We start from the raw sequence: 23,873 nt of genomic DNA, 5'->3' as shown, positions 1-23,873 counted from the left end.
TCCGTTAACGCCTACCGCCAGTGAGTGTACGTGACGTCGTGACGTCCGCCACTACCTAGGAAAGTCGAACCGCTCTGGACTGGGCAGGCTCCCAAGAGGGGGAGAAAAGGGGTAAAACAATTTCAAGATGGCGGCGGCTGAGGCGCGGATAACAATGGGAAACGGGAGGTGTGGGCGGCTCTGTGCCTGAGCTAGATCGGGGCAGGAGATCGAAATCACCCGGCCTGCATCGGGAAGGCGGGCTCGGTCGGGTCGGGCCGCATTTAGGCGCCCCCGCCTGGAAAAGGTAGTGGTCACGGCAGAAGAGGGAGAATTGGGCTCTGAAGTGCCCGGTGTCCCTCGCCGCCAACTATGGCGGAGTGAAGAGCCGGCTGCTCCGGTGCTCTGGTTTTCGCCGGCGGCTCATGGTTCTGCCCCCTTGCCCCATGGCGGAGTTCGTGGTGTCGCAGCACAGCGCGGTGATGGAGCGGCTCCGCCGGCGCATCGAGCTTTGCCGGCGACATCACAGCGCCTGTGAGTCCCGCTACCAGGCCGTGTCCCCGGAGCGCCTGGAGCTGGAGCGCCAGCAGACCTTCGCCCTTCACCAGCGCTGCTTGCAGGCTAAGGCCAAGCGAGTGGGGAAGCACCGCCAGCCGCCCCTTCCTCCCCCCACCGCGCCACCTCCAACAGCTCCTTCCCATCCGCCTTCCTCGGCTCCGGCCCCCGGGGCCTCCGCGTCTACCTCCACTTCTTCCGACAGGCCTGGAGTCAATGGCCTGGACGGTGACACCGCGGGCGGTGAACAGCAACAGCACGGCCGTAGCAGCGCCCTCATTGCGGTAAGAGCCAGCTGTCGGGGTCTGGGTCAGGGCAGGGGTTTGTTTTAGCTCCCAGACGCCCCACCTCCCTTAAAATCCAATGTGTATTTGTAGTCTGAAGTTAGGCGGATTCTTGTTTGTCAGTAATATTTAGCATACTTTGGAAAAGTTGTGAAACTTTTGAAATTGAAAGCGTGTACACTCCTGTGTGTATGGTTTTGCTCTTCGCCTCTGTAGCGAACAATAATTTAATCACTGTTTGTGCTTCTTTTACTTAGGCATATTATCTCTTCGCTTTGCTGCCGCAAAGAATTTAAAATGGCCTTTGAGGGTGTGTTTTTTTTAAGAACTTGAAGAAAAATAAACACATGGGTATTGTGGGATATCATTTTATGGAATCATGTAAACAGCAAATAATGCATAATAGCTTTTATTTCCTTTACTTCGATTCAAATCTTTCCTCAAGGATCCCAAAGTGATTCACCCGGGAGTTATTTTGGTTAATGTTACCACAATATGAGCAGTAGGTTTGTCTAAAAGTGTATCTGCTTGATAGTTGCTCATTGACAAAATGATTTGAACCTCTTCTGTTGTTGGGGGTTTTTTTTGCACTAGAAAGGCTATAAAGTAGGGTATATATTACTAACATCTTGAGAATATAAACAGAAAACAAATGAAATGTCTGCAGGATTTTCTGGGAAATTTAGTTTCCTTCTTACAGTGTTCTAAACAAATAATATTTTTATAATAGTTTGCAGGAGTAAATGTTAAGGCTGCTTATGCCTGTTCTTTAAACTAGAATTTAAAGATGTATTTGAATTCTTCTGCATCAGCATATATTAACTTTTTTCTGGTTTGCTAGAGGAGCAGTGCTATTTAATCCAGAACAATTAGGGAGGATTGGTTATCTACAGCTACCTTATTTGTAGTTTGTTATCTCAGACAATATACTTGTTTATATTCCATTGTCATTTTGAGCTATTTACCTTTGAGTTAGATATACTAGAAATTGGGCAAATTCCGCAGTGTTTTTCTTAAATTATACAAAAATTATAAGATTGTCTTTTTAGATACTTAGGTATTGTAGCTAAAATTGTTAAATAATGTGGCAGTGCTTTAGGATCCAAGCCATCAGCATGTTTTCCAGATGAATATTTAAAGTTTAATATCCATAAGTACTGGAGATAGAATATCCAGACATTTTATTGATCAGTGTCTTCTCTAAATTTAATCAAATTTATTTTGGAATTGGAGGACTTGTGTAACGTCTGTACTGTATTAACAGCGCAACTCAGCATAACTCAGAATACGTTGAAAAAGTGGAAAGCTGTTAATTTGTTAAAAATGGATAACAAGTTAAGTCCTATATTCTTCCTGTCAGAAGTGAAGGAAATATGCAGGGAAAGTGGAAATGAGCTGGAATGGCTGTTTGTGCGCTTAAAGCATGTAAAATTATCTTTATGTTAAAGTAGGGTACAAGAAGGAGGAAAAGTTTCCTCTGTCATTTTGTGATATTTTCATACGTTAAAATCAGAAGTTGTCTGATTATTACTCATTTCTTTGTATAAGGTGCCTGGAGAGAGATCGGTCACAGTTCAAATGATTGGTCACATTAAATTTATTTGACAGTAAAGTTTTTTATGGAGCTTCTGTGATCTTTTACTGGCTTGAAAGTTGTTCAGGTTTTTTTCAATGATAGCTGAATTGTTTATATTTTATAGTTGCTTAAGAGGAAAACAAAACAAAATGTAGTAATACGTTTTATAAAGTTAATGTAAGATAATCAGTGTTAAATAGACTAGTCATATCTTCAGAAGAAAACAACTCTGTCTGGATTCCTTTAACCGAGATTCATGCATTGAGCAGTTTGTTAAATTCAGTGGCCTCTTCCAACCTATAATTCTATAATCCACACTGGAAGAAGCAGGCCTATCTAGTTCAGCTATTCTGTGTCACACAATGACTTACTAATTCTATTCAGGATTTTTTCGTGTGTGTGTGCGTGTGTACTCATGCACACATACATATATATGAATTTTAAATATTCCTGTCATTGGTCAGGATTTCCAGACTTGCCTGATATAAATACTCGAATAACCCACACAAGAATATACAGTATTACAGCCTCTTGAATCTTGAGAGGTTGAATTTTTCAGTTAGTGATATCTTTCTACATGATACTTGTTTTTAATGTAGCATTCAACAGTTTGAAAGTGCTATATCCTTTAATATTAAAGTTTAGGCTATGAGTAATATTACGTATCAGTGTTATTTCATTCATTTGCTATTGTGGTTAAGGTGCTGGCCTAGAAACCAGGAGACTGAGCTTTAAGCTTTCCTTAAGCATGAAAGCCAGCTGGGTGACTAAGCCAGTCATTCTCTCTCAGCTCCATCTACCTCACAAGATTGTTGTTGTGGAGAAAATAAGGGCAGGAGTATTAAATATGTTTGCTGCCTTGAGTTGACCAAGCTATATATATATATTTAAAAATGGGATAGAAATGTAATAATAATAAATGTTTTATTATTAAAGTATTATTGAAAAATAGTGTCCATAATTAGTAAATCTGACTTAAATTTAAAAGAAATTGGCCTCAAATAATAATATAAAGAAAATATCCGAATTCTCTTCCTGTTAACTTTTCAGAATACTTAATACAGAAGATAAATTCAATATTTTATTATGTGCAATACATATAGTCTCTTACATGCAAAAGAGTTATATTCTGAGAGGTTCTTCATAAGTACATTTTCTTTTCACGTCAGTAAGCATAAAAATTGCATAGTTCAGTTCAGTACTGGGTGGCAGTTCAGTAGGCTTGGGAGGCAGGTCATGAGAAGGCAGGGGAGGGTTGCTTTCTGGCACACAGCATACTTAAGCTATGTGCCAGAAACTGGCCCTTTCCCACCTTCTCCCACTTCCACCCAGGGCTCACTGGACCCATCAGGTTTGGCTTCAGTGCTGCCATGCATGGAATGAGAACTGTGCTGCAACTGCCTGGAACTCCAACCTAGAGGGTCTGGGAGTCAGGAGAGGACAGGAAAGAATTGGTTTCTTGCACGCTGCATATGTATGCTGTGTGATGGAAGCTAGCTAGCCCTTTCCTGCCTTCTCCAATCTCCGAATGTGGACAGATTAGTTTGAATTGGCAAAAGTTCACAATTCAGAAATTCATTACTAATGTCTGTAGTCAGATTTCTGATAATTTTATATTAGAAAAGAATAAAATACAGCTGGAATGGACCTTGGGAGGTCTTCTAGTGATCTAGTCCATTCCTCTGCTCATAAGAGACCTTCTACCATTTCACACAAATGGTTGTCCAATCGCATCTTAAAAACCTTCAGTGATGGAGAGCACCCACGACTTCTAGAGACAACTTGTGTTCCTCTGGTTAATTGGAGAAGGGTCCTATAGGCAGGCATCCTCTCCCCCTTTACTAAGCTGCCTTATCTTGACCGGCAGCAGCTCCCACAGACACCTACCCACCCACCCTCCCTCAGCATGCAATGATGCAATACAATCTGATGGGGCAAGTTTGAAGGTTTATTGACATGTCACTGTAAGCCGCCTCTGCCCAATAGGGGGCATAGTTTAATAAAAAAAAATAAACATGCTGTGCATGATGGTTTACCTGCTCCCCTGCAGCAGCAATTCCCAGTAGCTGACCCCAGGCGACACTTGACGCTCCCCTAATTCAGGGTCTGCTTCAGGGAAGCCAGGAATTCCCAGAAGGATTCAGGCCAGCTCAGCCCTGGCAGGCAAGGGCACCATGACCCAGCTCCGAGGTCCTCTTCGCACCACTGCCAGAGACCGCCTTTTCGTTGCCTTCCCGGCAGAGTTTCAGGGATGGACTCTGCCATCAGAGCTCCTGCTTGCCCATCCAACCTGGGCTGCAACTGTCTGCAGGGGGACCCAATGCCACCCCCCTGGGCCGTTCCACCTCGTGGGGGGAAGGGGGAAGAGAAACTACAAAGCAGGCCAGAGAGAGAGAGAGGCACAGAGCAAAGCAAGCTATGTTGGTAGATAATCTAATGACAAATAAAATGCCACCCCAATTGAAATGTCAAACTCTAAACAAACTTCTCTTGAATCCAGAGTTGTCTTTTTATTGTCTAGAGAACATTATTCACAGCTGGAACTTTGTTCCAATCACTAATAAATCATCTCCTCATTTAGCAATTGCAACGCATACCTTAAATCAGAAGCAAAATAGAAAATAAGCAAACACGTGAGAGAGAGACAGACAGACAGACAGACAGAGATGATCACTGGTTGTTGCCATCTCATTCATATAAAGTTCACTTGTGCAGTAGTGCCAGTGTTACTCTCATTTCAGTGTACTTTGTCAGGTGCACAAAATGGTCATTGTGTGAATTGACTAGAAAATACTTTTTATTATTACTTACAAATATTATGTCATATTTGTGAATAGTCGCTGAATGAGGCAGCGGCTAAACAAAGAATCATTCCAGATGATTCTTGAATTTTCCAGAGAAGATATTAGACAAGCACTCTTTCCCCACGATAAGTGGATTCTGTTTGTGGGAATTTAAAATCCAAAGTGTTCACTTTTTTTTTTTAGAAAAGCTAGTACATTTTTGGCATGCTAACAATTATTGAAAATTCTGCACAAAGAACAATGAAAATGTTACTTTGCATTTAACATTTCAAAAATGAACTCTTGATATCCAACTTTTACCGTTTCTTAGTATAGGAACCATTGTTAGATTGCATTGTTAGGAAGAAAAATCTATTAACTTGCTTTATGTTAGAAATATCAGGAAAAGAGCACTGATGTACTATGTGACTAAGTAGGCTGGTGAAGCGAGACACTGGTGAAGCAGGCACAGCAGCACCTGCATATTTTGCGTCACATGAGAAAAGCACATCTTCCTTCCCCTGTCCTGACCACTTTCTATAGAGGGATGATTAGGAGCATCCTGTCATACAGCATCACACTCTGGTTTAGAAGCATCACTGCTTCAGACAGGAAGGCGGTGCAGATAGTGGTGAGGATGGCCGAAAAGATCATTGGCAGTTCCCTCCCTTCCATCCAGGACATAGCACAGAAGCATTGCTTGAGCAGGGTCTGCAAGAGTGTCTGGTACACTACACATCCTCTTCACGACCTGTTTTCCTTATTATCCCTGGTATCCAAAGCAGCACATCCAGATTCAGTCACAGCTTTGTTCCATACAGTATTAACCTTGTGAACTCTAAAGCTTCCTCCTTCCATTATGTATTCAAGATGGCCAGTGATTAATATTTATATGTTACTTATATGTAAGGATGTAGGCCTATACATGTTGTATATAGTATGTTTTAAATGTGTCTTATGTATGTGTACACTTTGAGAGCAAGCGACTAAATTTCATTTTTAATGTGTGACATTGTGCCCACAGGAAAAAATGTCAATAAAGGTTATCTATCTATCTATCTATCTATCTATCTATCTATCTATCTATCTATCTATCTATCTATCTATCTATCTATCTATCTGCATTAAGATAAATTAAAATCTTTTTACTTCTCTCTCTCTTTTTACTTCCCATAGTGTAAGTAGTTGTGTTCAGATGGCATCAAGCATACCTGGGAGCCAGGTACAGGTAGTCCTCAACTTACAACTGTAATTGAGCTGAGAATTATGGTTGTAAGTTGTGCCAGTCATTAAGTGAGTCACCATGTGACTGCACCCAATTTTATGAGCTTTTTTGGAGCGATCATTAGGGAAACACTGCAGTTGTTAAGGGAACATGATGGTCGTTAAGCGAATCCATTTTTGTTAGTGGGCATTTTTTTCTGGAAACCAGAAGTAAACACAGGTTTCTGACAAAAAACATAAATTGCGGTCAGTGATCCTGCAACACCGCAATCAGCTTTAAATGCAGACAAGCATCCAAATTCAGTCATGTGACAGCAGAGGGGAGGGCCACAATTGGAACTTCAAACCCAGGTCATAAATAGTTCTGGGGAGTCCTGTCTTAACTTTGGTTGCTAAGCAACTGGTTGTAAGTTAAGGACTACCTATATTGCAAAAATAATGGTAACATCCCAGTAGCCCAGGCATGTCAAACTGCCGGCCCGCAGGCCGTATGCATCACAATGAAACATCGCGTGACATCACGTGACGTCGTGAATTTGACATGCCTGCAGTAGCCAGATGTCTTCATTGGAAGATATTGTAATTAATTGGATCTTGAGACATGGCTACATTAATAACAATTATATCACTTACAAGCCATGTTATATCTGGGGCTTCCAATTCCACATAGTATGCCTAGAATAGGGGTGTCAAACTGCCGGCCCGCGAGCCGGACACGTCATCCAGAAGCCATGCCCACCCCATTGCCAGCAATGGCAAAATAGTCCTAATACGTCTCGCAACGTCACGTGATGTTGTGAGTTTGACAGGTCTGGCCTAGAATGTGTGCATACTGTAGAGATAAAATGATTTTTTTTTTTGACTGCCTGAAATATAGTTCCCTTAATACAGCATACCTGTGTGTATGTGTGTGTCTGAAAAGTTACTTTTATTGATTTATTTATATCCAACCTTTATTGTTGTTGTTCGTTGCGAAGTTGTGTCCGACCCATTGTGACCCTATGGACAACGTTCCTCCAGGCCTTCCTGTCCTCTACCATCTTCTGGAGTCCATCTTCTGGAGTCCATTCTGGAGTCCAACCTTTATTATTTTTATAAATAACTTAAGGTGGTGAACATAACTAATACTGCTTTCTCCTCCTACTTTCCTCACAACAACCCCATGAGGTAGGCTGAGCTGAGAGAGAATGACTGGCCCAAGCTGACTTTCATACCTTAGGCAAGACTAGAACTTATGGTCTTCTAGCTGGTGCCTTAACCACTAAACCAAACATTCTCCCGACAATAATGGAAGTCATAACTTTTTTCATTTTATTGTAACTGAGTATTTTTTGCACAGGGAACAAATAGTTAAAATATTTTGTAGTATTTTTAGTCTTCTAATATTAATGCTTGAATCTGTCATGTAGTTCATGTGCTATGTTTCCAGAATACATAATACATTATAATACTGTATTTCCAGATACATAATTTCTTTAATGTTGAATGTTGTTGGGAAGTAAGATTTATTTATTTTATTTATTTATTTAATAATATTTATATACCGCCCTTCTCCCGAAGGACTCAGGGCGGTGAACAGGGCAAGAATAAAAAATACAAAGTTACAAAAATTAAAAATGGAATTAAATATATGCCCACTAAAAACAATCAGTACTATGTTAAAACCCCAATAAAACCACAATAAAAAACCCCACCAATCCCCCATCAGGCCAGGCCGGCTTGTTCGAATAGGAATGTTTTTAGGTCGCGGCGAAAGGAGCGAAGATCGGGCGCCATCCAGAGCTCAACTGGTAACTGGTTCCATAGCTCCGGGGCGCCCACAGAGAAGGACCTCCCCCTGGGGGCCACCAATCGACATTCTCTGATCGGTGGCACCCTGAGGAGGCCCTCTCTGTGGGAGCGCACAGGGCGAAGGGAAGTTGATGCCGGCAGCAGGTGTTCCCTAAGGTACTCCGGACCCCTGCCATGTAGGGCTTTAAACACCATTACCATATGAATGATGGAAATATAACAAGTGATACAATTTGATTGCTTTTTTAAATATGTTCTGTATTTCTCTTACTCTATTCAGTGTCCTTGAGAGAAGGTTTCCCAATCGGTACATATGTGTATATGCCCACTCTATGTAATTTCACTACTTTTTCATTCAATTTGTAGTTATTTATGAGCTAAGCCTAAAATAGAATAAATGTTTTTGTAGGTTGACAAATAGTATTGATTTCTTTTTGAGAGTTCCCTTTGCTTTGAGATTTTGTTCTACAACAGGTTTTTCTTGTCTTGACGCTACTTTGGTGGGGCGGTAACTGACTCATTTACTAAGCTTTTGTAGACTTGTTTCAAGAGAGGTATCATAACTAGGTTGTGTCAAGTTGTGTAGTTTACCAAATACGAATATTAATGTAAGCACAGAAATTACAAATGTAATATGCTTACCCAAATAGATAATCAAATTTCACAGTATTCTTAGGGTGGAAAAATAGGATTAAAGTCCTGCTTCATTTCTTTTTAAGTTTGTAGTGTAGTTGTTTTGCAATGCTGAACACAGATAGAATTTGCAACAAAATGTTTCGTTATAGAATCCTTTTATTGAAGGAGCCACCCTTTCTGGATAATGTAAAGCAGGCATGTCAAACTGCTGGCCCATGGGCCAAATGTGTCACACTGAAACTGCACCCACCCCTTGCCAGCAATGGGAAAAAAGTTGCAATACGTCGAGTGACATCACGTGACATCCCAGTTTGACATGCCTGATGTATATCGTTCAGTCCCCCTTAGTTTCTCCTTTTCTCTGGGTTTTTCTGGGTTCTGTAGCTTCTGAGCACACCTCTTTTGTTTGTTGTGTTCCTTTCTTTTCTCCTTTCCTTTTTGTTTGTGTGTGTGTGTGCTTTTGAAAACCGTGCCAGCTGTTAGCTTCCTCTTTTCATAGATTGTGCTGTTTGCTAATCGTATATATTCTTGTGCTGTTGTTATTCTATAATGAACGTTTATTTGATTGTGAAATTATTGCATGTGAGTTTCTAAATCCAGCTTGAACATCTGCATTTCTCCTTCTCATAGATAGTGTATTTAGCTCAGAATTGAATTGTGGAGTCCTTGGTGCTTTCTGATCCTGATTGTCTAGTAATGAAACATCTGGAAGTAAATAGCTAAATGTCCACCTTTCCTTTCTGTGTAGATCTATAGTAATCCATATTGGATGATCTTAAATATAGCTTTGCTATTGTGTGAAAATAAGCATAGAATACAGTAGTTTTGCACACACTATTAAATCTCTTAGATATCAGTATGTAAATTGACCTCTTTCACAATTTGCGACTGTAATTTTGCAGTTCTCTTGGCATAGCTTATTTAAGTAGAGTCTACTGATTTTTCTTCTGTTGCTTGTCAGAGTTTTGAAGATATTCCAGTAATTCCTGTACTCTTCCAATTAGTAATGATCAGAGCACTGATCTAACGTCATTACTTGGATATTGATATCTTTATTATATAGAACAGGGGTGTCAAACTCAATTTCATTGAGGGCCGTATCAGCATTGCGGTTGCCCTCAAGGGGCCGGGTGGGTGTGGCCTGGGTGGGTGTGGCCTACTGGGTGGGCATGGCTAGAGTGTGTATGGCCTACTGGGTGGGCATGGCCAGCTGTACATCATTCACATCAAGGGTGCCTATGGGTGCCTGGGCAGGAGTGGAACAGATGTGAGGGTCTCTGGCAGAAGGAGGGTCTCTGGGCCAGGGCCAAGGCAGTGGGGGCCGTTTCCTCACTGTTTCCAGGATGGCTTCGCGGGCCACATGAAACCATTTCACGGGCCGGATCCGGCCCCCGGGCCTTGTGTTTGACATGTCTGGTATAGAACGTCACTATACTTTCTCCATTTTTGTTTGATCTTGTTTGAATCTGCTCACTGGATAACACATTTTTTCAAAAGTTTTGCTTCTTGAAAAACTTATGATGATCATGATAGGTCCCTTCAAGTTGAGTACAAATATAATTTCAGAATGAGTATATCACTAGGAATCTTCAGAAATATGAAATTAATTTTAATGATTATATTGTATTTAATCACATAATGCTTCCAATCCATGAGTTAATAGGGCTAAAAGTGTTTTGGTTGCTGATTTTCATTTGTATTCAGTATCCGATGTATCTTGCTGCAGGGTCCAACAGTACTCAGCCAACACTGATGGATTCCAGTTGCCCTCATACCGTTCCATTATGGTAATGTCCTGGTGAAACCTTTCACCATATTCATCACTGACTGTATTAAATTTTTCAGGAAATAAATCCAAGTGTGAATGCAGGAAATGAATCTTCAATGACACGTTGCACTTTATGGGCTTGTAGGCTATAATAAGTTTGTCAACCAACTGTAGTTTTATGCTCTGTAGTTGCGAAGAAAATTCTCAACAATAACCTTGAATGCTTTCCAGGTGATTTTCTGTGGCCCCAATAACAGATCTTCGAACTCCTCGTCATTGACAATGTATCTGATCTGTGGATTAACAAATATGCATTCTTTAACCTTGGCATCAATTATTCTTGGCAACATCTGTCTCAAATAATAAAAACCTTCACTTTCCTGGTTCATTGCTTTCCCAAAATTTTTCATCAGTCCAAATTTTATGTGAAGCAGAGGCAAAAAATATCTTTGTTGGGTCAACAAGTTGTTCATGTGCCACATTTTTCTGTTCTGGAACCATTTTTTTTTCAGATTTACCATTTCTTTTTAATGTGACTCTCTTGCCCGGCTGTTCTGTTTGCATATGTAACAATAGTACTTGGTATATCCAAGCTGCATTCCAAGTAGAAGAGCCACTGCTTTTAGATCTTTACAAATATTCCCGTTGTTCTTGGTATACTGGATTTGCTTCAACGACAGTTCATGCTTCGTATGTTTCATGTGTACAGCATAGCCAAACACAAGGCCCGGGGGCCGGATCCGGCCCGCGAAGTGGGTTCATGCGGCCCGCGAAGCCATCCTGGAAACAGTGAGGGAACGGCCCCCACTGCCTTGGCCCTGGCCCAGAGACCCTCCTCCTGCCAGAGACCCTCAGATCTCTCCCACTCCTGCCCAGGCCCCCATAGGCACCCCTGATGCGAACAATGTAGAGCGGGCCACGCCCACCCAGTAGGCCATATGCACTCTAGTCACGCCCACCCAGTAGGCCACGCCCTCCCTGGCCACACCCACCCGGCCCCCTGAGGGCAACCGCAATGCTGATGTGGCCCTCAATGAAATTGAGTTTAACACCCCTGCTGTAGGGTATACATTTCATTGTGTAAAAACAGAAGATTTCTATAAAACAGTATGTGATAGGTTAAATTATGAGTTATTTTTGTGATTAGCAGCCAAAATCTAGCCTAAAATGTTCACGACACAAAATCTTTATTGCCAGTGTAATTAATGCCCCATTACCAACCTTTACATACTTTGCAGTACCCTAGCACGGCAAATTAATTAATGCAATTTTCCTCATTTTTTAAAAAATGAGTTAGGCAAGAAATAAATATAACATATTTAGTAATTACGTGTGTGTGTGTGTGTGTGTAGTAAAGATAGGACCTTATAAAAAAAATCATTTCAAATAAAAGAAAAACTCCTAAATTCAAAACACATTTTAATGAATAGGAGGTGGAGCTTACATGTGTTTTGGAATAGGTATTGGCAAATTCTGTTATTTTTAGTAATAGTTTTTACAAAGAAGACAAATCTCTCAGACAAGCAGTGCTATCAGCCTTCAAAGTAGGCCAGGTCAGAAATTGGGACAACTACAGGAATATTATTTTGTAGAGTTTAACAGAATCTTGAAAAATGGTCAAGGTTTTTTCTGCCCCCTCTTATATTGAATAGAATCAAGGCTGGGTTAGTTTGGGTTTCTTTTTCATCCCCTCTTCCTTACTAGGACTAAGTTGACATTTACTTAACATTCTTACATTCTTTCTTCAAGATTATTATCTCTGTACTCTTTTAACATCAATTAGCCCATCAGAATCTGTCTCATCTCCCATACATGAAGAAGATACCTTACAAGTTACTGTGTAAACCAACCATTGACTCACTTCCCAGGCTCTCACTTGGCAACTCTTCAAGGTCATCAGACAGGTCTTGCCAGCACAGTCAGATGAATCTGGAAAGCCCTCCCTTCTTTTCCTGTTGCACAGTAACCTGTACCAGAGAGTCTATTATTTATTTATTTATTTATTTATTTATTTATTTATTTATTTATTTATTTATTAATGGGATTTATATCCCGCCCTATCTCCCGAAGGACTCAGGGCGGCTAACAACAAAACATATAATAAGTACAGAAATTAAGATAAAAATTAAATTTAAAATCATCTGTGCAATAAATTAAAATTAAAAACTAAAAATAAATTAAAAATTGTAAATATAATTAAAATGCCTGTCAGTCCAGGTCAGCCTGGTGGAATAGGAGTGTTTTGAGGCCACGGCGAAAGGATTGGAGATTTTGGGCCATCCGAAGCTATTATGTTGGAGAGCACAGAGTTCTCTTCATTCTGGGATTCTGTTGTCTATTGATAATAGGGGCAGATCACAGGAACAAAGTTTGTGCAGGAATTTTATATGGAACTGATGTGTCAGTGTGGGGCATGAACATCTGTTGTGCACTCTCACAACCTCTCAGATTCAGGTAGCCTTGAATTAGATATTCTAAATGACTCCTTGAATGTAGAATCCTGAATACATTCTGCATCATAATCTTCTCCCCAACTATCAGTATAGAATGGGAGAGGAACAGTTTCAGAACTCAAGCATCGGGGGAGTTCAGATTCAGCTTTTTAGATGAGCAGGCATAAAGTACAAATTTAGTGGAAAACTACACCAAATCCTCAACCGCTATCTTGGCACTTTTGCATGACCCACACCTGATCCCATCACAAGACCTTCACCTGATGTGACCCACACCTCACCCCATCACTAGACCCTCACCTGATGTGACTTTCCCAGCATAAGACCTACTGTCCACATGAAGCCCTTATTAGCAGAAGAACACTGACATTCCCGAAATTCTGCTGAAGATGTTACCTAGCCTGGTAACAAAACATTCGGAAACCAACCCACAAGCTTGGAGAACTAATCTCCACTCTCATTATTTCACGTTCTCTGGCATACAGTTGAAACCGCAATATATATTCTGCTGTAATCTTGTTTCAGTTTGCAAATTATCAATTTTTTGCCTGATTGTCGAATGCATTTCAAAATTTGCAAGACATTTTGGTAATTATCGTTAATGGATCATTGCCCTCGATGCAGGGCATAGCCCACTTGACTACCACTCCTTTCAGTGACCTCGAAAGTTATCTGGAATGATTTGTAGGAAATCTTGCTGGCTGACTCACCATAAACAATTCGTGTGGAGGAGTGAAGCTTAGAATTTGATCCTGGGCTCCTTCAAACCTCTCTGGCAAACTTCCATGAAATTGAAGGGGTATTAGTTGGACTGCAGTCTGTTGAATTGCTCTCGAATGAGACAGCCTCCCTTGTCCAATTGTTCTGTTAGTTTTGCATAGCATTGTGCAGATTTGCCATTTGTATTCGCAGTGTGCCTCCCCAAGGATCTGCTACTATCTGCATGATCAAAAAGTTCAGTGCCTCTCTGATTGGAAAGCTGTGAAACTTTGAACCTTTCAAGGTATGCCATGTCAAGAATCATAAACCCTCTCACTTCACTTCAGTTTTAATTCACTGCAGAGTGGTTAGGACAGATGGTCAGGAGCTTGCATAAAAATTCCAAGAATTCCCTCCAGGCATGATAACTCAGGTGAATGAAAAGCAAGTTTTATTTTCTTTTTAGGCTTCATGTATGCTTCTAGAAAAGTGCTATTTTATGTCAATATATTTTTGCATTAACTCCCGCCCTCAAAAATAAATTTGAGGGAACGTGGTATAAAGACACTATTTTGCAACCTTCCACAAATCATTGCCTTCTGATCTTCACTATTTATTTTTTATGAGTGTTTTATAGATTTTCTATTATTACAAATTATAAATGCTTAGTAAACGTGGTGTCTGGGTACATTTGTTACTCAATGTTGCATCTTAACTTCGGTATAAATCTATTCAATGCTACACAGTCCAGTGGGTTTTTTTATCCCCTCTTCTTCCCCTGATGTTTTCATTTTTTCAACATTAAACAAATACAATTTTTACTACTATTAATACATACAAAATTAGATATACACATCCTCTTCATATTTATCTAGTGTTATACAAATAACAATAGTATAAATCTATAAGCTCTTTTCTAACCACTTTATATTTAAATTGTATTTACAAATAAAGTCTCCATGTTAAATCAATGTCCTGTCAAGCTCTTACTTAAGTTTAATTTCCCATCAGTATTCAAAATATCTTTGTCAGTTATGATTTTGTCAAAGTTAGTTACATTTGTGTAGCCGAAGGTTTCATTTATACAAGCCATTCTAGTGTTTTATAAGATCAAAAGAGAGAGTGCTATTCTAATTATAAATCATATCTTTCTTATTCTAAAAATCTATATGTGTTTATTATTTTGTCCATATTCAAGCAAATATTGGCTCATATAATACCCCATCTGGTATGTCAGATCTTCTGTTTTTTGAGTCTAACTCTTGCTTGCTTTCTTTGCCAGTTAGCTTTCCAGGCCAAAGTAATTAAATCGCCAACAAATTCTTCCTTTGTTTTTGTAAATACTGCTTGGGATGGGAAAAACAATTTAAGTAGGGTATTTTTGAGGGGGAATTCTGCCTGGTTGTACTCATTAAACAACTCCCAGTTTCCTTCTCCCTTAATTTCTCTTCATTTTTTGTCTTCCAATTTCTGACATTTCCCCTAACAGCTTTATACTCTGTTTTTTAAAATCATCTTCCTTATCCTCCGGTATGTTTTGAAAACCTAAAGAATAAGGTGCCTTTCCCATTTCCGTTGTTGTAGCTAAGTCTTGCAAGTTTTTATTTGTCTGTGCCAAATTATGTTTCCCTTCTTTTATATCTTGTGTCTTAAGATCAGTTTCCTCTGGTTCATCTTCTGTTTTCTGTCTTGTTTGTTCATTCTTTATAATCATTTTCTAGTTGTGAGTTTAAGTTAGAGATTTACTCATTTATATTATCAAAGTTGTTTTTAATCTCATGATTTCTTCTTTCATCTTCTTTATGTTAACTAATTGTCTCCTGAATTAATTGTAACAGAGAATGTATTTCCTTCTGAAAAATGTTTACTTCTTCTTGAGGCATCACTCCTTCAAATACCTGGTAAACCTGGTTGGGGGCTTCAGATGGGAGCATTAAGTATGTTTTCCTACCATTTTTGGCTAGATATAAAGGATCCACTTTATTTGCTCCCTCTAGATATTCTATCAGAACTGTTGTGATCCCCGCATACTAATCTTGTCTTATAGCACCAATCTTAGTGTCCATAAAACAAAGTCTCATCTGGTTCTGGTCTTTATATACAGCCTTTATAATCCAATAAGTTCCAGGATTTAAGTCCACACTGAAAGCAATATTTTGTAGTAGTCCTTCTGCTCAGGTGATCCAAAATAGTCAGCTGAAATTTACAATCCAAAATGTTCAACCACCCTAAGAACAATCCAAAAATCTCCCCCAGACAAATGTGGCCAGGAGTCAGATTTTTCTTTCTCTCCAAATAGTTCTTAAGAATAAAAGTCAGAGCTCAGTATATGTTTATAATCCAAGAAGGTCAACAGATTTCAAAACAATTAGGTTCTTACACTGTAGTAAGTATGCCAAAATATATTTCTCTATTGCCAGTTGTTCTCTGTTGAGTTAAAAATCATAAGGAAAGTAGATTGTTATCTGTTTCTAGGCTTCTTAACAGGTTTGTATCAATCATTGCAGGTGGTGTTATACTCTAGTCCACCACTAGATGTCATTCAATATCCATTTTCCGATTCTTAAAATAGAAGATTGATATTTCACCCGAGTATTTTTTCAAAGAAAAAATGTTAACAATTTTCTCAGTTCTCAAATTTGTCAAAACTATAGCTTTACATTACTCCCACTTCAGTGTTAAATGTTTCTATTTCCCATAAAAAAAAATAAAACGCCACTTCTGTTCCTCTGGAAGGGTGGGGCTGCAATCCCCTTCCTTCTCACGTTCGGAGGTTTTTAGCTTCTTGGGAGCCCTTCCCAGGAAATCCTGTTGTAAAATAGTAAAGAAAGGATCAATATTCTCACCCAGTTCCATAAACGCTGTTTATGATCTGTGCAGCCAGTTTTTCCCCTGCCGGTTTGGAATGCATTCCTCGGATGAAACGGATTGACCGCTGTCTCTCCGTGATCAACGAGGCACCCCTCCTTCATCGCCTCTCCAGGGCAATTTTAGGCCCTTTAAGGCCCCCTGCAGGGCAAAATTGGGCATGGAAAGCAGATCCCTGCATTCCTGCATCCATGTCGCTACGATGTCAAACCAGAAGTCTCTGGTCTTCACTATTTGTCAAAATTATTTTGAATTGTCCTATTATTACTACAATTAGATTTTTTTTCTGCCATCTACAAATTTGGTAAGCATTGTTTCTAATCTTTCACAATATTAATAAAATATTAATAAAGATGTTTCATGAATATAGAAACAGACTGAATCTTGTGACTGTTCATTCAGTATTAATAGAAGAGAATATTTGCAGCTCAGGGTTGAATTGTGGGATCTTTGGTTATCTCTGAGTTTGGTTGTTTTCTTGCAGACATGTCATTACCAAACTAGGTGATACCATGTTTCCCCAAAAGTAAGACGTAACCTGAAAATAACCCTAGTTTTGGGGCAAGGTGCATGCCTAAAAATCAAGCTGCGGGGTGGAACTGCCCCATGCGCCCCGCACCCGCTTAACCGTTCCAGCCAGGCCTCCATGAATTGACATCTGCCTTGCCTCATTTCTTCCGTAGTGTCCCCAATCCATAGCTTGGTTCTTGGCTGCAGAGGCCTTTTTGGAAGGCTTCTGATGGCGAAATGCAGGCCGGGGGGGCGTCAATCCGAAGGTCCATTCTCAGTTGCAGAGGCATTTCCTTCGCCACAAAAGAAGTGGGCTGGCTGGGGGGGCTGTTGATGTCACCACTGCGAGGTGAGACCATGGACTTTGGATTTTCAAGGAATACAGTATGAGGGGAAAGCAAAAACAACAGAGCCATTATTCTGTCTTTATTACACAAAAGAAGATACAGGTGACTCCTATGGTCACTGGTGACAAACTAGTTAGAATGAATTGCAGAAGTGATATGCTCCATGATTTTCCTTAGTCAGTAGCTTCTTTTGCTAAAGAATCCCCCTCATCACCATTCTGTTTAAATCCAATTCTTGAAGTTCAGGAAATACATCAGTAACTGTCTTGAAAATGTTGACATTTAACATTGCATAATCATTTCTTCCAATTTTTGTCCCTGTGCTTTAATTTTCTCAACTACATCTTTCATATTGGTTAATAGCAAGAGCAGCTGATTTGTGTTTTGTGCACGTGTGGTTCATTCTCTGAAGGAAAAAGTTGTCAAAAAGACAAGTGAGGAATTTCCTAGAAGCTCTGTGCTTGGCAAGGTTGTCTCCCAAAAGATGACTGAGTAACTTTTGGCATTATCACTTATTGAAGAACTGCATTTTCATATTCAAATATCCTATTATTTTTTTCCTTTGACCGAGCAGATAACAGTACAGGCTATTTAACAAACATTCAAAATTTTGTCTGAACTCCCCACAAGCTACTTATGACAGCTGCAGCAGGCCTGCAATTGTTTCCCATTATGATCCTCCACAGGGTCACTGCAGCACCCTCCTGCCTCTCTCCTCCCATCCCAAAGCACCAGAAGCTTGCAGTATTTGGGCCTTCTCCCCAAATGCCCATCATACCTCGCACTTACCTTCGGAAGAATTCCAAATCTCATGTTATGGAAAGAGGGCAAGTCATGTGACCCCAGGATGTATGGTGGTGACCGTAACACAGCCACCATTTTGTGGGCAGGACAAAAAGGCAGCCGCACAAAGAATAAAGTTATCCTAGCACTCGCGCAGATGGAACTTTGCTTGTTTGCGTGGCCCGGTTGTTGGCATGCCACGGACCTGTGCCAGTCCATAGACCAGGGATTGGGGAGCCCTGCTCTACAATATTACTGATTCCATTCATTCGAATTTGTTACTGTGCAGATATGCATTTCTTTAACATGCATTGCAAATTCTGCCTTTAAACTTTCTCTTTGAGCAAATCATATGCTTGAATTGCAGTATTCCAGTCATGGAAATTACTTTCCTATAACCAGGCCACTGTTACATTTTTAAAGTTATACTTGTAGAATTTTAATAATATTTATTAACAGTTCAGATTCATTCTGTTTTATTTCATATGCTGTATATAAACAATGTGTCATAAACCTTGTCCAATAATGTTCTTCCTGATCTTTTATTGAATAGTTTAATAGGTGTTAAGGCAGCTATTTCGCTTCCTGACATAGTATGCAAGTATTTACTTGAGGTTCTTATTTCATGGTTTTTATCTTCACTGAGTCTCAAGATCTAGCTTTCCATTCTGATTTAGTCTCAGTATGATTTGGCTGGATTATTACCAGTTCTTTTAAAGCATAACCCATGTTGTAATAACACCAGTCATGCAGATAACTTGGAAATGGTCCCAGAAACTTTAGAAGAACGTTTGGTGAAAAAAAGTGTATATTTCTGCCCACTTTGGTACATGGAAATCAGAGTTGGGTACATCAAGTAAAACATAAAAGTGAGTTGAATCTATGGGGGTAGATCATCTCAGAAGTACGTATGGTGAAACAGATAAGATCAAGAATGAATGGGTGATGAAGAAATGTGGATTGAATACAAAAATGAGTGATATATAAAAAACAGAACAACAGAGTTGGGACGGACTTCTAGTCCAATCCCCTCCACAGGCAGAAGGCCTATACCAGGCTGGCTCAGGAATTCTGGGAGTTGAAGTCCATGAGTCATAAAACAGCCAAGGTTGCCTACCCCTGACCTATATCATTCTGGACAAACCTCTTCATAATTCCTCACTGGATAAGGAGAGGACTTGAGATTACCCACAAGTGCTGCAGACAATTGCTCCTCATGAAGAGACTGCAGAACAAAAATCTGCAGTAAATTTAATGCTCTGGTTGATGAGGGAGCAATCATCCTGCTCAAATGGAGGTCAGTACTTTCAAAAGGACAATAGGTTCACATATATCTTTTCTAATCATTTTTGAAAATTGCTTTGAATCAATATGTTTTATAGCAGTAGATGAGCTTGATGAGTTTTATAGCACAGGTTGAGTTTCCTTCAGTCCTTAGGGGAAAAAATGTTTTTTTTTAAAGTTTAAGGACTTAAACATAAATTTGGAATAAACAGCAAAAGAGTTGGGTCCAGATAAATTTGAAATAAGATTTTGTAAATAATTATAAGAATATTTCCTGTAGGAAAATGTTTTTCTTTTGAATTATTAAAAAATGGCATAAGATTTTAAAAACTGGACACTAGAGGGAACTAAAGATTACAATTAAAAAAGAACACTTAAATTCAACTTATAAATACAGAATGAAGCAATATAGTTTAACATTTGACATATTTTTGAATAATGGACCTAGAAGTTAATTTTAAAGAGTGTTTGCCTCTGTAGATAAGACTGTGTTTAAAAAACATCATGGAAGAAAAACAAGTTTTACCTAACAAGATTGAAACCTACTTGAAAGTGGATTTTAAAATGATAGGCCACAACAATAACATGAAAAATATGCTACATACAGGACATACAAAAGAAACTGGCTGATGACTTCATAGTTAAAGGTAAAGGTTCCCCCCGCACATGCATGCTAGTCGTTTCCGACTCTAGGGGCCGGTGCTCATCTCCGTTTCAAAGCCGAAGAGCCAGCGCTTGTCCGAGGACGTCTCCGTGGTCATGTGGCTGGCATGACTGGACGCCAAAGGTGCACAGAACGCTGTTACCTTCCCACCGTAGTGGTCCCTATTTTTCTACTTGCATTTTTACGTGCTTTCGAACTGCTAGGTTGGCAGAAGCTGGGACGAGTAACAGGCGCTCACTCTGTTACGCGGCACTTGGGATTCAACCTGCCAAACTGCCGACCTTCTGATCGACAAACTCAGCGTCCTAACCCACTGAGCCACCGCGTCCCTTTCATAGTTAAAAGGGGTATGCAAATAAACCAAGAGATGGCTTGAATAAATTTTGCTATATTGGATTTACAAAAGAGGCTTGTTTAAGGCTCTGAAAAATGTTATGATGAGGGGGGAAAGGAAATCAAGTTCTAGGACATTATTTGAGTGGATTAAAGATCGAGACTGTTAGATGTAAAAGGAAAGAATATAAAGATGGCTTCTTTGATTAAAATATATATGATGTTATCTCTGGTAACCCTTAATGGACTTCTGCTGACAACAGGACTGAAATGACTTACTATAGTAGTTTTCATGTTTCGTTAGTTGCCCATGCTAGATTTAGGAACATCTCAAATGAACATCTATAAAATTTATATCTGGTATGAAAGGAGAGGGTAGAATTCTACTAAAAAGAAGATAGAGGTTTTGAAGCATCAGGTACATTAAGGCTTGACTTATGAGACAGATGCTGTTTGTGCCAAGATGTTTGTTATTTCTAGAAAAGCAACTCCGCTGCTAACTGTAAATATAAAGAAATAAAAATAAATATGTTTTAAAGAATTCTGAAGAGAGAAAGTTCACTTTTTATTATTTAATGTTTTTTTAATTTTTAAAAACTTATTTTGATTTTCTTTTAGAAGCTGGGCTTTGAAGGGAAATTTTCTTTATTTTTTAATTATGAAAGCATAATTTCTACATTTGATTTGATTGTTTGAAGTTTCCCTCTTAGTTTGGATTATCCCCAGAAAGTAGATGTTTACAGGCTGAATTTGTATTGCATGCAGTTTGCTTTCTCAATAGAGAACTCCATGTTAGTTCTGTCATATGTGAACTATGCTTATAGTACACTCTCTTCTGTCCTTAAAGCCTGAGTAAGAATCTTAGAATTAATAAAATCTAAGACCGTGTTGTGAGTGTAATTGTTCAATTGTTCATCACAAAAGTGTTTTGTGGAAGAATCATGTGCAATCATGTTGCCTCATTTAGTCTTTAAAAGTACAAAATATTTGCTTATTTGTTTTTAAACTACTGGTATTTATCAATATTAATTTTTCCCTTTTATATGATGTTTTCAGTCATCTCCCATTCCACATCTGATCAGTTCAAAGCCATTTCAGCATTACAATAATTTGGATGACCTCAGATTTTTCATTGAGTACCTAGGCTACAGGGAAATTTACTAGTAGCCCTGGAGATAAAGACTAGTGAAAGAGTTGGTCAATATTGCCAAAATAATATTTTGTTTTGAAAAATAGATTTTTACATAGTGCAAATATATTTCATTTCTCTTACTGCAGAATGTGCATAGTTTTTAATCATGCAAGTTAAACAACTGCTTGAAAGAAGTGTTAATCCATTGTATTTCTGTGAAGGTTGCTAGCCTTAAAAACTAGGTTATTCACACTTTGAAGCAATAAACTAACTTAACTTTATTTTTCTTTCAACAGCTTCATGAAACTGTAAAAAGGAAACTTGATAATTCTGTTTCACCTCAAAATGGCGACCAGCCAAATGGCTTTGGGGACATATTTCCTGTGCCTAAGAAATTGTGTCATGATGATGGTCTTGGTGGGTTGAGTGGCTCCTCCAATGGAATACCTCCCGTATCCCCTCTACATCAGCCTGATAGCAAACCTTCCAGTGGAGAAAATTTACAGCTTAATGGAAAACATTCCATAAGCCTAGATGGAATGAGCAAAAAGGATCTGCCACATTCTAGCCTTCAGTTGAATGGAAGCAGTGATGCTGATGACTCATTTGCTATGATTATTAACAAAGAACTCAAACAAGAACCAGATGATCTTCCTTGTATGATTACGGGACCAGGAAGTTCTATATCGCAAAACAATTTGATGTCTGATCTTAACCTTAATGACCAAGAGTGGGAGGAGCTAATGAATGAACTAAACAGGTCAATGCCTGATGAGGATATGAAAGACCTATTTACTGAAGACTTTGAGGAAAAGAAGGATGCTGATCCTTCAAATTCAACTGCACAAACTTCTTTACCACAAGATATCATTATAAAGACTGAATTTTCCCCAGCAAACTTTGAACATGAACAGATAGGGTCTCCGCAAGTCAGATCTACCTCTGCTGGCACAACATTTATTGGTACATCTTCTGTCCCTGTTACTGCTGCTTCTCCAGCAGTTAGTAATTCTCAAACAATGTTTCAGCCTTCAAATCAGTCCATGTCTGAAAATCCCAACCAGTCAATAATGCAACCAGTGAGCCAGGCCCAAAACATTCAGAGGCCTCTATCTAATTCATTGTTATCTGGACAAACTACAGGGAGTGCCAAAGAGATGTCATCTGCTAAACAGCTACAGCAAATAGCTGCTAAGCAAAAGAGAGATCAATTGTTGCAGAACCAACAGCAGGTCCACCCATCCAATCAAATTTCTAGCTGGCAGCAGTCTGGACCTTCTCACAGTCCCTTGGCTGTCTCATACTCTATGGAAAATCCAACTAGCCCTTCTGTTTATCAGCAAGACTTCAGTAACCAAAAGCTCCTGATACCCAATATGCCAAACAAGAGTTCTCCTAGGACAGGAGGTAACTATCACGGTGGAAATATGTTAAGCCATCAGCCAAGCAACATGAATCAGAATTCTGCATCTAATCAAAACTCTGTGCTAGATTATGGGAATACAAAACCTCTTTCGCATTACAAAGAATGTGGGCAAGGAATCGCAGTGCCTGGACAAAACAAGTCTTCTATGTTAGCATACCTTCAGCAACATCAGCAGCCTACACTGCCTCATATGAGTGATGAGCAGAGTGGCATATTTGTAATGAAGAAATCTGGAAATATTGCTTATAGGCCTTTAGTACCACACAGTCAGGTAAGTGTTTCTAGCAGCTGGTTGGGTATAGTAAATAAGATAGGCTGAATAAGCTGAATAAACAGACTAATTAGTTTCGTAGTATATATTGTAGATAGTCTTATAAGATCCTAAGAGGATAATGGAATTACTAAAATCAAACTTTCGCTTAAAATGCAGCATGATACACACCTTGTCCTTAAAAAAAATTGATCTTTTCATGGGGAAAAAAAATGTGTAAAATGTTTTCTCTACGGGTAGGTGTTTTTCCCCCCTTCTTTCTGACTTGTTCTTTCAGGATTCATATACAATTCAAAATCTGTTAACCAGGATGTAATATATATTAACAAAATTCTTTTTTTCTGACAGCTTGACTCGTGACAGGAACTTTTTTCCAATGAAGATTATTAGTTTTGTAGAAAACAAATTGAATTTTGGCATTTGATTATACTTTTTATTAATTGTGAAAAAAACTCCATTTATATGCTTTTTATTAATTGGTGAAAAACCTTCATAGTTATGACCATG

At 39.2% G+C, this 23,873-nt stretch overlaps 1 protein-coding gene across 1 annotated transcript in view; it reads left to right on the top strand.

Moving 5' to 3' along the window:
• Nucleotides 1-112: 112 nt before the first annotated feature.
• MAML1 (mastermind like transcriptional coactivator 1) overlaps nucleotides 113-23,873 on the top strand; it is a 36,487-nt gene continuing 12,726 nt past the window's right edge. Inside the window, exons 1-2 of the mRNA XM_083354362.1 lie at nucleotides 113-818; nucleotides 21,966-23,366. Coding sequence (XP_083210488.1) covers nucleotides 405-818; nucleotides 21,966-23,366 — 1,815 coding nt within the window. The 5' untranslated portion in view covers nucleotides 113-404. The remainder of the gene's footprint in view (nucleotides 819-21,965; nucleotides 23,367-23,873) is intronic.

Source organism: Vipera ursinii (assembly GCF_947247035.1).
Source record: "Vipera ursinii genome assembly, chromosome: 2".
Classification (NCBI taxonomy): Eukaryota; Metazoa; Chordata; class Lepidosauria; order Squamata; family Viperidae; genus Vipera; species Vipera ursinii.
The sequence above is the reverse complement of the archived record's forward strand: the minus strand, read 5'-3'. Positions and strand labels throughout refer to the sequence as shown.